We start from the raw sequence: 15,193 nt of genomic DNA on the forward strand, positions 1-15,193 counted from the left end.
ACGACCCCTACACCCCCTCCCCCACACCCCCCTCCCCCACACCGACCCCTACACCCCCCTCCCCCACAACGACCCCTACACCCCCCTCCCCCACACCGACCCCTACACCCCCCTCCCCCACACCGACCCCTACACCCCCCACCCCACAACGACCCCTACACCCCCCACCCCACAACGACCCCTACACCCCCCTCCCCCACACCGACCCCTACACCCCCCACCCCCACACCGACCCCTACACCCCCCACCCCACAACGACCCCTACACCCCCCTCCCCCACAACCCCCTCCCCCACACCGACCCCTACACCCCCCTCCCCCACAACGACCCCTACACCCCACACCGACCCCTACACCCCCCTCCCCCACACCGACCCCTACACCCCCCTCCCCCACACCGACCCCTACACCCCCCACCCCCACACCGACCCCTTCACCCCCCTCCCCCACAACGACCCCTACACCCCCCTCCCCCACACCGACCCCTTCACCCCCCTCCCCCACAACGACCCCTACACCCCCCCCCACAACGACCCCTACACCCCACACCGACCCCTACACCCCCTCCCCCACAACGACCCCTACACCCCCCTCCCTCACAACGACCCCTACACCCCACACCGACCCCTACACCCCCCTCCCCCACACCGACCCCTACACCCCCTCCCCCACACCGTCCCCTACACCCCCCACCCCACAACGACCCCTACACCCCCCTCCCCCACACCGACCCCTACACCCCCCTCCCCCACACCGACCCCTACACCCCCTCCCCCACACCGACCCCTACACCCCCCACCCCACAACGACCCCTACACCCCCTCCCCCACACCCCCCTCCCCCACACCGACCCCTACACCCCCCTCCCCCACAACGACCCCTACACCCCCCTCCCCCACACCGACCCCTACACCCCCCTCCCCCACACCGACCCCTACACCCCCCACCCCACAACGACCCCTACACCCCCCACCCCACAACGACCCCTACACCCCCCTCCCCCACACCGACCCCTACACCCCCCACCCCCACACCGACCCCTACACCCCCCACCCCACAACGACCCCTACACCCCCCTCCCCCACAACCCCCTCCCCCACACCGACCCCTACACCCCCCTCCCCCACAACGACCCCTACACCCCACACCGACCCCTACACCCCCCTCCCCCACACCGACCCCTACACCCCCCTCCCCCACACCGACCCCTACACCCCCCACCCCCACACCGACCCCTACACCCCCACCCCCACACCGACCCCTACACCCCCCTCCCCTCATTGACCCTCCCCGCTCCATGAACACCTCCCTCCAGCTGTCCCCGTTCAACCCGCTGGCCCCGCCCTCTGACTCCGGGCCCCGCCCTCTGACTCCGGGCCCCGCCCTCTGACTCCGGGCCCCGCCCTCTGACTCCGGGCCCCGCCCTCTGACTCCGGGCCCCGCCCTCTGACTCCGGGCCACGCCCACTGACGGTAGCTCCGCCTCTCACGGCTCCCCCTCCCGCCGGTGACGCGCAGGCGCATTTCTATTCTGTTCCCGCGTTGATCCCTCGGTGAGAAGAGGCCGCGAACCGGGGCCTAGCCCGTGTCCGTGAGGGAGGGGGAGGGGGAGGGTCTGTGTTTACCCCGGGGGGGGGAGGGGGAGGGTCTGTGTTTACCCCGGGGGGGGGAGAGAGGTGTCTGTGTTTACCCTGGGGGGGGGAGGAGAGGGGTCTGTGTTTACCCCGGGGGGGGAGGGGTCTGTGTTTACCCTGGGGGGGGGGGAGGAGAGGGGTCTGTGTTTACCCCGGGGGGGGAGGGGTCTGTGTTTACCCCGGGGGGGGAGGGGTCTGTGTTTACCCTGGGGGGGGGGAGGAGAGGGGTCTGTGTTTACCCTGGGGGGGGGAGGAGAGGGGTCTGTGTTTACCCCGGGGGGGTCTGTGTTTACCCTGGGGGGGGGAGGGGTCTGTGTTTACCCTGGGGGGGTCTGTGTTTACCCTGGGGGGAGGGGTCTGTGTTTACCCCCGTTGGGGGGAGAGGGTGTGTGTTTACCCTGGGTGGGAGGGGTCTGTGTTTACCCCCCTTTGGGGGAGAGGGTGTGTGTTTACCCCGGGGGGTCTGTGTTTACCCTGGTGGGGTCTGGGTTTACCCTGGGGGAGAGGGGTCTGTTTTTACCCCCGTTGGGGGGAGAGGGTGTGTCTTTACCCCGGGGGGGGTCTGTGTTTACCCCGGGGGAGAGGGGTCTGTGTTTACCCCCATTGGGGGGAGAGGGTGTGTCTTTACCCGGGGGGGGTCTGTGTTTACCCCGGGGGAGAGGGGTCTGTGTTTACCCCCATTGGGGGGAGAGGGTGTGTGTTTACCCGGGGGGGTCTGTGTTTACCCTGGGGGAGAGGGGTCTGTGTTTACCCCCGTTGGGAGGAGGGGTGTGTGTTTACCCTGGGGGGTGGGTCTGTGTTTACCCTGGGGGGGAGGGGTCTGTGTTTACCCCCATTGGGGGGAGAGGGTGTGTGTTTACCCTGTGTGGGAGGGGTCTGTGTTTACCCCCGTTGGGGGGAGAGGGTGTGTGTTTACCCCGGGGGGTCTGTGTTTACCCTGGGGGGAGGGGTCTGTGTTTACCCTGGGGGGGGGAGAGGGGTCTGTGTTTACCCCGGGGACGGGGGGGGGGTGGGAGAGGGGTCTGTGTTTACCCCGGGGGGGGGTGGGAGAGAGGGGTCTGTGTTTATCCCGGGGGAGAGGGGTCTGTGTTTACCCCGGGGGGTGGGGGGGTGGGAGTGGGGTCTGTGTTTACCCCGGGGGGGGGGGGGGGAGGAGAGTGGGGTCTGTGTTTATCCCGGGGGAGAGGGGTCTGTGTTTACCCCTGTTGGGAAGAGGGGTCTGTGTTTACCCTGGGGGGCGGGTCTGTGTTTACCCCCGTTGGGGGGAGAGGGTGTGTGTTTACCCCGGGGGGGTCTGTGTTTACCCTGGGGGGAGGGGTCTGTGTTTACCCCGGGGAGGGGGGAGAGAGAGGGGTCTGTGTTTACCCTGGGGGGAGAGGGGTCTGTGTTTACCTCCTTGGGGGGAGAGGGGTCTGTGTTTACCTCCTTGGGGGGAGAGGGTCTGTGTTTACCCTGGGGGGTAGGGGTCTGTGTTTACCCGGGGGGGGAGGCATCTGTGTTTATCCCGGGGGAGAGGGGACTGTGTTTACCCCCGTTGGGGGGAGAGGGTGTGTGTTTACCACGGGGGGGGTCTGTGTTTACCCTGGGGGGGGAGAGGGGTCTGTGTTTACCCCGGGGGGGAGAAGGGTCTGTGTTTACCCTGGTGGGGAGGGGTCTGTGTTTACCCCAGGGGTGGAGGGGTCTGTGTTTACCCCGGGGGGAGAGTGGTCTGTGTTTACCTCGGTGGGGGAGGGGTCTGTGTTTACCCTGGGGGAGAAGGGTCTGTGTTTACCCCCGTTGGGGGGAAGAGGGTGTGTGTTTACCCCGGGGGGGTCTGTGTTTACCCTGGGGGGAGGGGTCTGTGTTTACCCCGGGGAGGGGGGAGAGAGAGGGGTCTGTGTTTACCCTGGGGGGAGAGGGGTCTGTGTTTACCTCCTTGGGGGGAGAGGGTCTGTGTTTACCCTGGGGGGTAGGGGTCTGTGTTTACCCGGGGGGGGAGGCATCTGTGTTTATCCCGGGGGAGAGGGGACTGTGTTTACCCCCGTTGGGGGGAGAGGGTGTGTGTTTACCACGGGGGGGGTCTGTGTTTACCCTGGGGGGGGAGAGGGGTCTGTGTTTACCCCGGGGGGGAGAAGGGTCTGTGTTTACCCCGGGGGGGAGAAGGGTCTGTGTTTACCCTGGTGGGGAGGGGTCTGTGTTTACCCCAGGGGTGGAGGGGTCTGTGTTTACCCCAGGGGTGGAGGGGTCTGTGTTTACCCCGGTGGGGGAGGGGTCTGTGTTTACCCTGGGGGAGAAGGGTCTGTGTTTACCCCCGTTGGGGGGAAGAGGGTGTGTGTTTACCCCGGGGGGGTGGGTTCTGTGTTTACCCTGGGGGGGAGGGGTCTGTGTTTACCCCGGGGGGAGGGGTCTTTGTTTACCCCCGTTGGGGGGATAGGGTGTGTGTTTACCCCGGGGGGGTCTGTGTTTACCCCGGGGGGGAGGGGTCTGTGTTTACCCCAGGGGGGGAGAGGTCTGTGTTTACCCCGGGGTGGGGGGGAGAGGGGTCTGTGTTTACCCTGGGGGGGAGGGGTCTGTGTTTACCCTGGGGGGGAGGGGTCTGTGTTTACCCCCGTTGGGGGGGAGAAGGGTGTGTGTTTACCCCGGAGGGGGGAGCTGGGAGGAGGAGGGGTCGGAGGGTGGGAGGGGTCTGTGTTTACCCCGGGGGGAGGGGGGGAACGAGGAGGGGTCCAGGGGTGGGGGGTAGGGTCGGGGGTCTGTATTTATCCTGGGACAGAGTGTTGGGGGTGAACCTGAAAGCAGGTGTATGGGGGAGAGGGAAGTCTCTGTTTACCCGGAGAGCTGGGCGGGCCGCGCTCCGGGTCTGACTGTGAGCTCTTCCTGCCCTCAGGCTGGGTCTGTTTTCTGTTTTCCAGCCGGTAGATAATTGACTGGGATCAGGGATGGCTGAGTCTGTTCCATCAGTCGCTCTGGATGCAGTTCTGAAGCTAAGCTCCACCATCCCCGAGGGATCTGTGCAGGTCCAAGGATATGACTTCAACAAGGGCATTAACTACCACGCTCTGCTGCAATCTTACCTCACCACTGGGTACCAGGCGACCAACTTTGGACTTGCTGTACAGCAGATTAACAGCATGGTAAATCCGAGAGACCCTACACCTTTCCTCACAGGAGCACCAATTCAGTGATAGTGGATAAAAAATGAGGTCTGCAGATGCTGGAGATCAGAGCTGAAAATGTGTTGCTGGTTAATGAGGAAACTGGAGAAATCTGAGTTCATCCCTTGTGGTTGGAGGGTTCCCAGGCGGAAGATGAGGCGCTCTTCCTCCAACTGTCGTGTTGTTATGTTTTGCCGGTGGAGGAGTCCAAGGACCTGCATGTCCTCGGTGGAGTGGGAGGGGGAGTTAAAGTGTTGAGCCACAGGGTGGTTGGGTTGGTTGGTCCGGGCGTCCCTGAGGTGTTCGCTGAAGCGTTCCGCAAATAAGCGGCCCGTCTCCCCAATGTAGAGGAGGCCACATCGGGTGCAGCGGATGCAATAGATGATGTGTGTGGAGGTACAGGTGAACTTGTGGCGGATATGGAAGGATCCTTTGGGGCCTTGGAGGGAAGTGAGTGTGGAGGTGTGGGCGCAAGTTTTACATTTCCTGCGGTTGCAGGGGAAGGTGCCAGGGGTGGAGGTTGGGTTGGTGGGGGGTGTGGATCTGACGAGGGAGTCACGAAGGGAGTGGTCTTTGCGGAACGCTGATAGGGGAGGGGAGGGAAATATATCCCTGGTGGTGGGGACCGTTTGGAGGTGGCGGAAATGACGGCGGATGATACGCTGGATTTCTCCAGTTTCCTCATTTCCCCTCCCCCCACCTTGTCTCAGTCGGTTCCTTCAACTCAGCACCGCCCTCCTAACCTGCAATCCTCTTCCTGACCTCTCCGCCCCCACCCCACTCCGGCCTATCACCCTCACCTTGACCTCCTTCCACCTATCACATCTCCATCGCCCCTCCCCCAAGTCCCTCCTCCCTACCTTTTATCTTAACCTGCCTGCCACCCTCTCCTCATTCCTGATGAAGGGCTTATGCTTGAAACGTCGAATTTCCTATTCCTTGGATGCTGCCTAACCTGCTGTGCTTTAACCAGCAACACATTTTCAACTGTGATAGTGGATAAAGTCGAGTTGCTGGAGAAAATCAGCCATGTAATTGTTGAACGATGGAGCAGACTGGGAGGGGCGGGATGGCTGCTCCTGAGCTGCTGAAATTAGCTTCACCCCCTACTGAGACAGAAGCACAATAACCAGGTCCAAAGTCCAAATCATTTAGGAGATCAGCAAAGTCTTGTCTGACCACCCTCCTCCAAAACCATGTGCTCTTTTAGATTCATAGAGATGTACAGCACAGAAACAGACCAACCTGTCCATGGCAACCAGATATCCTGAATTAATCTAGTACTATTTGCCAGCACTTGGTCCATATGCCTCTATGTTCATTCCTTATTCATAACCCTTCCTATTCATATACCCATCCAGATGCCTTTTTAAATGTTGAATTGTACCAGCCGCCTCCACTTCCTCTGGCAGCTCATTCCATACACGCACCACCCTCTGTGAAAAAGTTGCCCCTTCAGTTCGTTTTATATCTTTCTCCTCCCACCCTAAACCTATGCCCTCTCGTTCTGGACTCCCCCACCCCCAGCGAAAACGCCTTGTCTATTCACCCTATCCAGACCCCTCATGATTTAATAAACCTCTATAAGGTCACCTCTCAGCCTCTGGTGCTCCAGGGAAAACAGCTCCAGCCTAGTCAGTCTCTCCCAACAGCTCAAACCCTCCAATCCCAGCAACATCCTTTTAAATCTTTTCTGAATCCTTTCCAGTTTCAGTACCCTTCCTGTAGGAAGGAGACCAGAATTGCACACACTATTCAAAAAGTGGCTGGAACGTGCTCTTGCAGAAATCTACATTTCTAACTCCGATACAAAGATCCTTTCGATGTCATCCTGAATCAGTCATAGCAGGAACATTCCAGTTGTCACTGCACGGCAGTGATTCTAGTCAGATAGCGGCTGAAGGGGAGCAGTCAGTAAGTAAGTTCTGTTAGTCAGTGCTTGGAGTCAGAGTGAAGACAGGATTCATTGACAGCAGGTTGTTCGGGCACTCCTGTGAGTTCTGCCTTCATTCTCTTCCAGAGGGTCTGCCTTTAGGGAGGAAATGGTCAGGTGTCTGAACTCAGGGAATGTGGCCACTTTAGCAGGAAGAATACGAAGGCTGAATATGATCTAAATGGAGAGAGACTGCGGAAGAGAAGGATTTAGGTGTGCTTCATGGATTACAAAAGATCAGCAAGCAGAAAAACTGCAAGGAATTAAGAAGTTACAATGGAATGTAGTAATTTATTGCAAGGGGAAAGGAATATGAAAGTAGGAGTGCTGCTCCAATTGTTGAAGGCTTTGGTGAAACTGCACCCAGTGTACTCTGTATCATTTTGATTTCCTTACATATGGAGGAATAGACTTCCATTGAAATAACTTCAGAGAAGATTCAGTCAACTGATTCTAGAATAAAAGCTTGATAAGGAAAAGCTGGACAATCTGAGGCTGTATCACCTTGAGTTGAAGAGAATGAGAGATGATCTTATTGCAATATATAAGATGTTCACGAGACTGGACAGGATGGGTCCTGAAAATAAATTTTCTCTTGTCATTTCAACTAGTCAAAAATAACATGTATTTAAGACAGATAAAAACATATTCAAAACAGGTCAGAACAGGCTCAGGATGAAAGGGCTTACCTGGGGAAAAGGTTAAGTGTGTGACCTTTGGATATTGAGAAGAGTCAGGTGATCTGATTGAAACATATAAGATTCTAACAGGGTTTAATGTGGTGGATGCTGAGAGAATGATTCCCTGTTGTTGGGGAATTTGAATGAGCTGAAAAAATTATAAGTAAGTCACTCTTTTAGGACTGAGGTGCAGAGAAATTCTTTTTCTTGGAGGTTTGAGTCTTTGGAATTCTTGGAGAGCATAGGTCGATGGAAATATCCAAGGCTTGATCCAGGAGGAAATTGTGACGTATGGAGGGCAGACAGAAGGTGAAGTGGATCAGCTGTGATCTTACTGAATGCTGGAACAGGCTTGAGGGGCCAAATGTCGTCCTCCTTGTTTCTGATTCTTATGATTGTTTGTGGACGTGGTGTCAGGGGAATGGGAAAGCTAATATGTGACTGACTGACTGTTTCAGATTGAGAAGAAGCTTGAACCATTAAATGAAGAAGAACTGAATGCAATCAATCTGAATCCATGTCAGCGAGAGAGAACAGGCTGCACTATCTTCTTGGGATATACATCCAACCTCATCAGTTCTGGCCTTCGTGAGACCATCCGCTACCTCGTACAGCATAACATGGTACAGTCTGACCCACATCGATAACACGGGACAGTCTGACCCACATCGATAACGCGGGACTGTCTGACCCACATCGATAACGCGGGACTGTCTGACCCACATCGATAACACAGTACAGTCTGACACACATCGATAACGCGGGACTGTCTGACCCACATCGATAACGCGGGACTGTCTGACCCACATCGATAACATGGTACAGTCTGACCCACATCGATAACACGGGACTGTCTGACCCACATCGATAACGCGGGACTGTCTGACTCACATCGATAACACAGTACAGCCTGACCCACATCGATAACGCGGGACAGTCTGACCCACATCGATAACGCGGGACAGTCTGACCCACATCGATAACGCGGGACAGTCTGACCCACATCGATAACGCGGGACAGTCTGACCCACATCGATAACGCGGGACAGTCTGACCCACATCGATAACGCGGGACAGTCTGACCCACATCGATAACGCGGGACAGTCTGACCCACATCGATAACGCGGAACTGTCTGACCCACATCGATAACGCGGGACTGTCTGACCCACATCGATAACGCGGGACTGTCTGACCCACATCGATAACGCGGGACTGTCTGACCCACATCGATAACGCGGGACTGTCTGACCCACATCGATAACACAGTACAGCCTGACCCACATCGATAACGCGGGACTGTCTGACCCACATCGATAACATGGTACAGTCTGACCCACATCGATAACACGGGACTGTCTGACCCACATCGATAACGCGGGACAGTCTGACCCACATCGATAACGCGGGACAGTCTGACCCACATCGATAACGCGGGACAGTCTGACCCACATCGATAACGCGGGACAGTCTGACCCACATCGATAACGCGGGACTGTCTGACCCACATCGATAACGCGGGACAGTCTGACCCACATCGATAACGCGGGACAGTCTGACCCACATCGATAACGCGGGACAGTCTGACCCACATCGATAACGCGGGACAGTCTGACCCACATCGATAACGCGGGACTGTCTGACCCACATCGATAACGCGGGACTGTCTGACCCACATCGATAACGCGGGACAGTCTGACCCACATCGATAACGCGGGACAGTCTGACCCACATCGATAACGCGGGACAGTCTGACCCACATCGATAACGCGGGACAGTCTGACCCACATCGATAACGCGGGACAGTCTGACCCACATCGATAACGCGGGACTGTCTGACCCACGTCGATAACGCGGGACTGTCTGACCCACGTCGATAACGAGGGACTGTCTGACCCACGTCGATAACGCGGGACTGTCTGACTCACATCGATAACACAGTACAGCCTGACCCACATCGATAACGCGGGACAGTCTGACCCACATCGATAACGCGGGACAGTCTGACCCACATCGATAACGCGGGACTGTCTGACCCACATCGATAACGCGGGACTGTCTGACCCACATCGATAACGCGGGACAGTCTGACCCACATCGATAACGCGGGACAGTCTGACCCACATCGATAACGCGGGACAGTCTGACCCACATCGATAACGCGGGACAGTCTGACCCACATCGATAACGCGGGACTGTCTGACCCACATCGATAACGCGGGACTGTCTGACCCACATCGATAACATTGTACACAAACCCTCGCATACACCCAAATACACAGGTGAACACACATACACACAGTCACTACACCCAAATACTATGGTACACACACTCACACTTAAATACACGGGTACACACACATACAGTCAAATTCACAGGTACACACACAAATACTCAAATAGACAGGTACACACGTATATTCTCAAGTGCACAGGTATAGACAAACATACTCACACAAACACACAGGAACACATACAAGTGCACAGGTACACACACCCAAATACACAGGTACATATTCGCGCACACTCACCTAAATACACAATTTCATGCACACGCTCACTGACTCTTAAATACTCAGGTACACATATACACACACTTTTAAATATGCACGAACACACACACACTCACAATTAGTCACTCAAATACACAGATACACACACATACTCACACTCAAATGCAGAGGTCCACACATACTACACTGAAATACACACTTACACACACACACTCTCACTCTCTTCCAAATACACAGGTAATCACATACATACACCCCAATACACAGGTACACACACACACACACACACAGACACTGAAATACACCATTACACACACACGCAGCCAAATACACACACACATTTTCACACCCATGCACGTTCCCAGTTTCTCAGGGGCCAACCCACTGGATTTTGGTCAGGACCAGAATTACTGTCAAGGTCATTAGTCGCGTGATGATCTTTTGAGAGCCTAGATTTACCGTGTTTGAAGGGGTGGACTAGCTTGTTAATTCTGTTTTCCAGTGTCCTATGGCTCCACCTTATTTCCCTCACTGTCACCTTCTTTGCAGGTTGATTGTGTGGTGACTACAGCAGGAGGTGTTGAGGAGGATCTCATTAAGTGTCTTTGTCCAACGTTTCTGGGGGATTTCAGTCTGGAGGGGAAGGAGCTTCGTGCCAATGGCATAAACAGGTAGTATCCAGCCTGGGACAAGGCAGCTGTTAGTTAAAGCAGCAATTCTGAAACTGGGTTAGGAAATCTCTGGCTCAGGGAGTCATGTCGGGAAGGCAGCTTTCATACCCTGACTGACTGCACAGGTGCCAAATGTCTCAGGGCTTTAATCCTCTCCTTTAGCCTCTCTCTGGCAGAATCTCATTGCCTGTTGTCTGGGCTACTGTGTTTGTCATCAGGAACTGGCACCAGTGTTTCAGCCAGCATCTCGTCACACACCCAGCGGTTCTATTCAGTGAGCAACGTTCAGCTTCATTGTCATCTCGCTCCTGGAGAAAGCTGACATGGGAACTCTTGTGTTCTCATCTCAGTCCTGCAAATCCTGCAGGTCTCTTTGCTCTTCTCTTGGGATGCTGTGCCAGTTGGAGACTGCGATAATCTGGGTTAGCTGTCCGTTTCAGAAGCTGGCTCAGCCCAGGGTGCTACCTGATTGTAGACCAGTACCTCATTGTGCAAGGTTGGCATGGCATCAGGTTCCCTCGGTACAAGGTGATGGAGAAAGCCTGGTGCCCATGGAAGCTGCAGCATCAGCATCAGTACCATTGGGGACTGGGCTTTTGGAGAAACTTCAATCAAAGTTTATCACTGTTTGGTTATAAACTTCCAAAGTTGAAACACTGCAGCCTCTCTCTTCATTCCTGAGACAGCTGTTCCTTCTGACTTTGGATGTAAGTTATTTGTAATTACTTAACAGAATTGGAAATCTCCTGGTTCCAAATGAAAACTACTGCAAATTCGAGGACTGGGTGATGCCCATTCTGGATCAGCTGGTCCGAGAACAAAATGAGCAGGTGAGATGATCTTTTATCCTTCAGTTCGATCTGCAGCTCGACTGAAACTCCAGGGAGTGCATGCTGTAATCTGGCTGTAAAGAGGGACAGACCTATTCTGTATTCCTTGGGAGTTTTGAAGAAAAAGGAGTCATCTGACTAAGCAGTTTCTGATTGGGTGGGATGGAGAGAGACTCTTTCCACTGCTGGAGCAGTCCGGAATAAAGGGGGAAAAACGATCACGAGAGCAAGTCTGTGTCAAGTCAAACTGAGAAGCAGATTGCTATCCCAAGGCTGGAGTAGGTCTGGAACTTTTTACCTCAAAGGCCCAGAGATACCAGGAGAGGGACTGACATTTTCAAGACTCATCATTTTTTGTTGGCTACAGCTATCCACAATGTGGAACACAGGAAATGAAATAAAGTTGAGATACAGGTACAGGGTCTGAGTTCATGGGAGTGGTAGTGAAGGGTTGAATGCCTCTTGTTAAAACATCATACCATGTTGGAGCTTGTAATATGAGTGGCTATGAATTGCCTTGGTTTATTTACGTGCCCTGTTGTAATGTAATGGCCTTTACAGTTTGGAATGAAGTGATTGTATTCTCTCTCTTGTTATAGGGGATGAAATGGACTCCATCAAAGGTGATTGCTCGCCTTGGGAAGGAGATTGATAATCCCGAGTCAGTTTATTATTGGACTTACAAGGTGCAGTATTCAGTCCATTTCTCACACTCACTTCCAAATTCCTTCCTGTCTCTACTGATTAGATTTCTCTCCTTGACATAAACAGTCAAAAAGCCTAACTCAAATCACAGTGACCCAGAGGCAATATCTTCCCTGTTATTTCTGATACAGTTGCCATGAGCATTTCCATTGGCCAGATTCCTGGAGTAGTTTACAGTACATTCCTGTCTTTCATATCCTGCTGGAGCTTCCTTTCCTAACTTTGTTGTTTCTTTGATCTCATCATGTTGCACCTTATAAACATCATCCGTAGACATGGGCTTAGCTCCCCTAAGTGTAGAGAAATCCCCACTTGGTGTTGGCAGGCTGGTCGACTGGAAAGGTCAGAATTGCCTGATTTGTCCGTGCCTGGGGAGGTGCACGGTGCGTGTTTGTGCCTTGGGTGGGGGTGGGATGTGTGTCTGTGCCGGGGGGGGGGGGGGGGGGAGCGTGTCCATGCCTGGGCAGGAGGATGTCTGTATCTTGGGAAATGTGTCTCCTGTCTTACTTCTCTTGGTGTTAGAACATGGAACAATCCAGCACAGAGCCAGGTCCTTTGGGCCACCTTACCCGTGCTGATCATGATGCCATCCTGAACAATGCCTGTATTTCTTGCTGGTTCTTGTTACAGAATAACATTCCAGTCTTTAGTCCAGCTCTGACTGACGGCTCGATTGGGGACATGATGTATTTCCATTCATACAAGAATCCTGGCTTAGTGCTCGATATCGTGGAAGGTGAGTGGGGAGACACTCCCTGTAACCCTCCTTCGGGTGTGGGAGCAGAGGTTGAGGTTGTGTTCTGTGCTTTGGGGGCCATGCTGACTGTGGGAGGGAGAACTGGCTTTATGTTGTGAGGCAGAGGGTGAAGGGGACCATGTTTGGATGGTGGAGGGGGTGGAGAAAGGCAGTCTGTGCCTGGTGACAGTCCTCTGTGTTTGGGGAGGTAATTTGTTGGGGGTTGGGAATGGTACTCAATGTGGGTGGGGGGAGGGGGGCTGCACTTTTGGCACCAGAGGCTGGAACAGGTTGTGGTCTATGCTTAAAAGCTGGAGGGAGAGGGACCTTGCTGGATGCAGACAATGATATTACTTGTTTCCTTTCCTTTCCTGTCGGTGCAGACATCCGCAGGATCAACGACCAGGCAGTGTACGCCAAGAGAACTGGAATGGTCATTCTGGGAGGTGGTATGGTCAAACACCACATTGCCAACGCCAACCTCATGGTCAGTAATCTCCACAGAAACCATCGCCACTTCCACTGGGAATCCTTTTCCTCTTCCCCTCATCCTAATTCCTTTCTTGTTCCCTCCCCACAAACAGAGGAACGGAGCAGACTATTCCGTCTACGTGAACACAGGTCAGGAATTTGATGGCTCGGATTCTGGAGCCAGACCTGATGAAGCGGTTTCCTGGGGTAAAATCCGGACAGATGCCAAACCCGTGAAAGTGAGTTTCTCTTGTTCCTTGGTGGGTGACTCAAACAAGCAGCTGGAGACAACCGTGCACCTACCCTCCAACCCCCCCTCCCCCATCCCCCCTCCCCCCTCCCCCACCCCCCCCTCTCCACCCCCCATCCCGCCCATCCCCCACCGCACAATTGCTGTCAGGACCACCTGCTAAATACAGAGGCTACCTGATATTGCTAAGATTCAAGTTATGCTGCACAACAGGTGGCACAGTGGTTAGCACTGCTGCCTCACAGCGCCAGAGACCCAGGTTCAATTCCCTCCTCAGGCAACTGACTGTGTGGAGTTTGCACGTTCTCCCCGTGTCTGCGTGGGTTTCCTCCGGGTGCTCCGGTTTCCTCCCACAGTCCAAAGATGTGCGGGTCAGGTGAATTGGCCATGCTAAATTACCCGTAGTGTTCAGGGGTATGGGTGGGTTGCGCTTCGGCGGGTCGGGTGTGGACTTGTTGGGCCGAAGGGCCTGTTTCCACACTAAGTCTAATCTAATCTAATCTAAAACAATGAGTTAATGTCCCTCCACATAACTCTCACTCAGTCACGCTGTTTCCCCAACGGGAGAATAACTGTATGTCACGGCTCTGTGCACTGTCACAGCAACAGAATGTACACTGTCCTTCCCCTTCACTGTTGCAGACAGCTGCTGTGCAGGGGCAGGGGACACTTCTAAGGCTGGTCTGATGAGAAGGGTGCTGGCAGGGAAGGGATCGTTGTGAGTTAATTCTGTGTGGCCTCCCTCTCTTCCCCAGGTGTGTGCAGATGCCACTCTTGTTTTCCCTCTGCTCGTGGCTGAAACATTTGCTCGGAACTTTGATGCACTTTCTCCTCAGTCAAAGCTGTTTTAGGCCCTGGGCTACAGTGGCAGTGCTCCAGCCCCTGGCCTCCTCTCCCTGAATAACCCTGATGAGTCCTGGAATGCTGCTCCCTTGAGAACATACTGTGAATCTCAGCTTCAGCTCTGTACAGCAAATTAAGACAGTTATGTGTTGGATTTGTGGAGTACAGCTGAGAGTAGAGGGCCGTTAGTGGGAAAGTTGGGAAGAAAAGATGGAAGGGTCATGTGTGAACACCACATATTGGCTTCTGCTCTAATACACAGTAAGAGCTGAATGACTTGGAAAGGTGAATGTTTGAAACTGGTGTGGATGTAGCAGAGATGTTCTGTCTCTTTTTAGCTTAACCAGAAAGAGAGGTGGGATGGTGGAGGTGGGGGAGATAAGATCAAGGACACAGGACCAGTGATACCCAGAGGACTTCAGTAAAATTGATTCAGGAAATTTCTGAGATGAACAGGTTCTGAGCTTGGTTTAACTTGCAGCCTGAGTGTAGACCGTGCCAGAGGAGTTTGATCTGTGGTATGTCCTAGTGCTAAAACACTGCTCACCTGACAGCAGGCAATCCATGATTCTACACCAGCACACTGTGCATGGGGTGGGGGATGACAAGCAGGAATCTGCTGTCAGGACCAGTCCGATAACACTGTCCCCTCACCCTGACTGAACATCTCAGACAGCTGGTTAGGTCAATCTGTAGATCAGGTGAATTTGCTGAATTAGTTATTTATTTATTTACTTGAAGCTGAGGCTGCTGCTTCCTGCATCTGAATAAAATCAGTTAGTCAAAGTTTCTGATT

At 54.4% G+C, this 15,193-nt stretch overlaps 1 protein-coding gene across 1 annotated transcript; it reads left to right on the forward strand.

Annotated features, from left to right (window-relative positions):
* The first annotated feature begins 1,469 nt into the window (after positions 1–1,469).
* On the forward strand, positions 1,470–15,183 carry dhps (deoxyhypusine synthase). Its single transcript, XM_060855292.1, has 10 exons — positions 1,470–1,551; positions 4,524–4,745; positions 7,838–8,002; positions 10,441–10,562; positions 11,296–11,392; positions 11,992–12,078; positions 12,728–12,833; positions 13,217–13,320; positions 13,418–13,543; positions 14,310–15,183. The coding sequence occupies exons 2-10, from the start codon at positions 4,551–4,553 to the stop codon at positions 14,403–14,405; spliced, it is 1,098 nt and encodes a 365-aa protein (XP_060711275.1). The 5' UTR covers positions 1,470–1,551; positions 4,524–4,550; the 3' UTR covers positions 14,406–15,183.
* Positions 15,184–15,193: the final 10 nt, after the last annotated feature.

Source organism: Hemiscyllium ocellatum, chromosome 45, assembly GCF_020745735.1.
Source record: "Hemiscyllium ocellatum isolate sHemOce1 chromosome 45, sHemOce1.pat.X.cur, whole genome shotgun sequence".
Classification (NCBI taxonomy): domain Eukaryota; kingdom Metazoa; phylum Chordata; class Chondrichthyes; order Orectolobiformes; family Hemiscylliidae; genus Hemiscyllium; species Hemiscyllium ocellatum.

What these genes read in the sequence shown, in the direction of transcription:
- dhps (XM_060855292.1), top strand. Translation starts at nt 4,551, where the DNA reads ATGGCTGAGTCTGTTCCATCAGTCGCTCTGGATGCAGTTCTGAAGCTA. An exon ending in CGTGCCAATGGCATAAACAG is followed by an intron (nt 10,563 to 11,295) that starts GTAGTATCCAGC and finishes ATTACTTAACAG; the next exon opens with AATTGGAAATCTCCTGGTTC. An exon ending in TCCGAGAACAAAATGAGCAG is followed by an intron (nt 11,393 to 11,991) that starts GTGAGATGATCT and finishes CTCTTGTTATAG; the next exon opens with GGGATGAAATGGACTCCATC.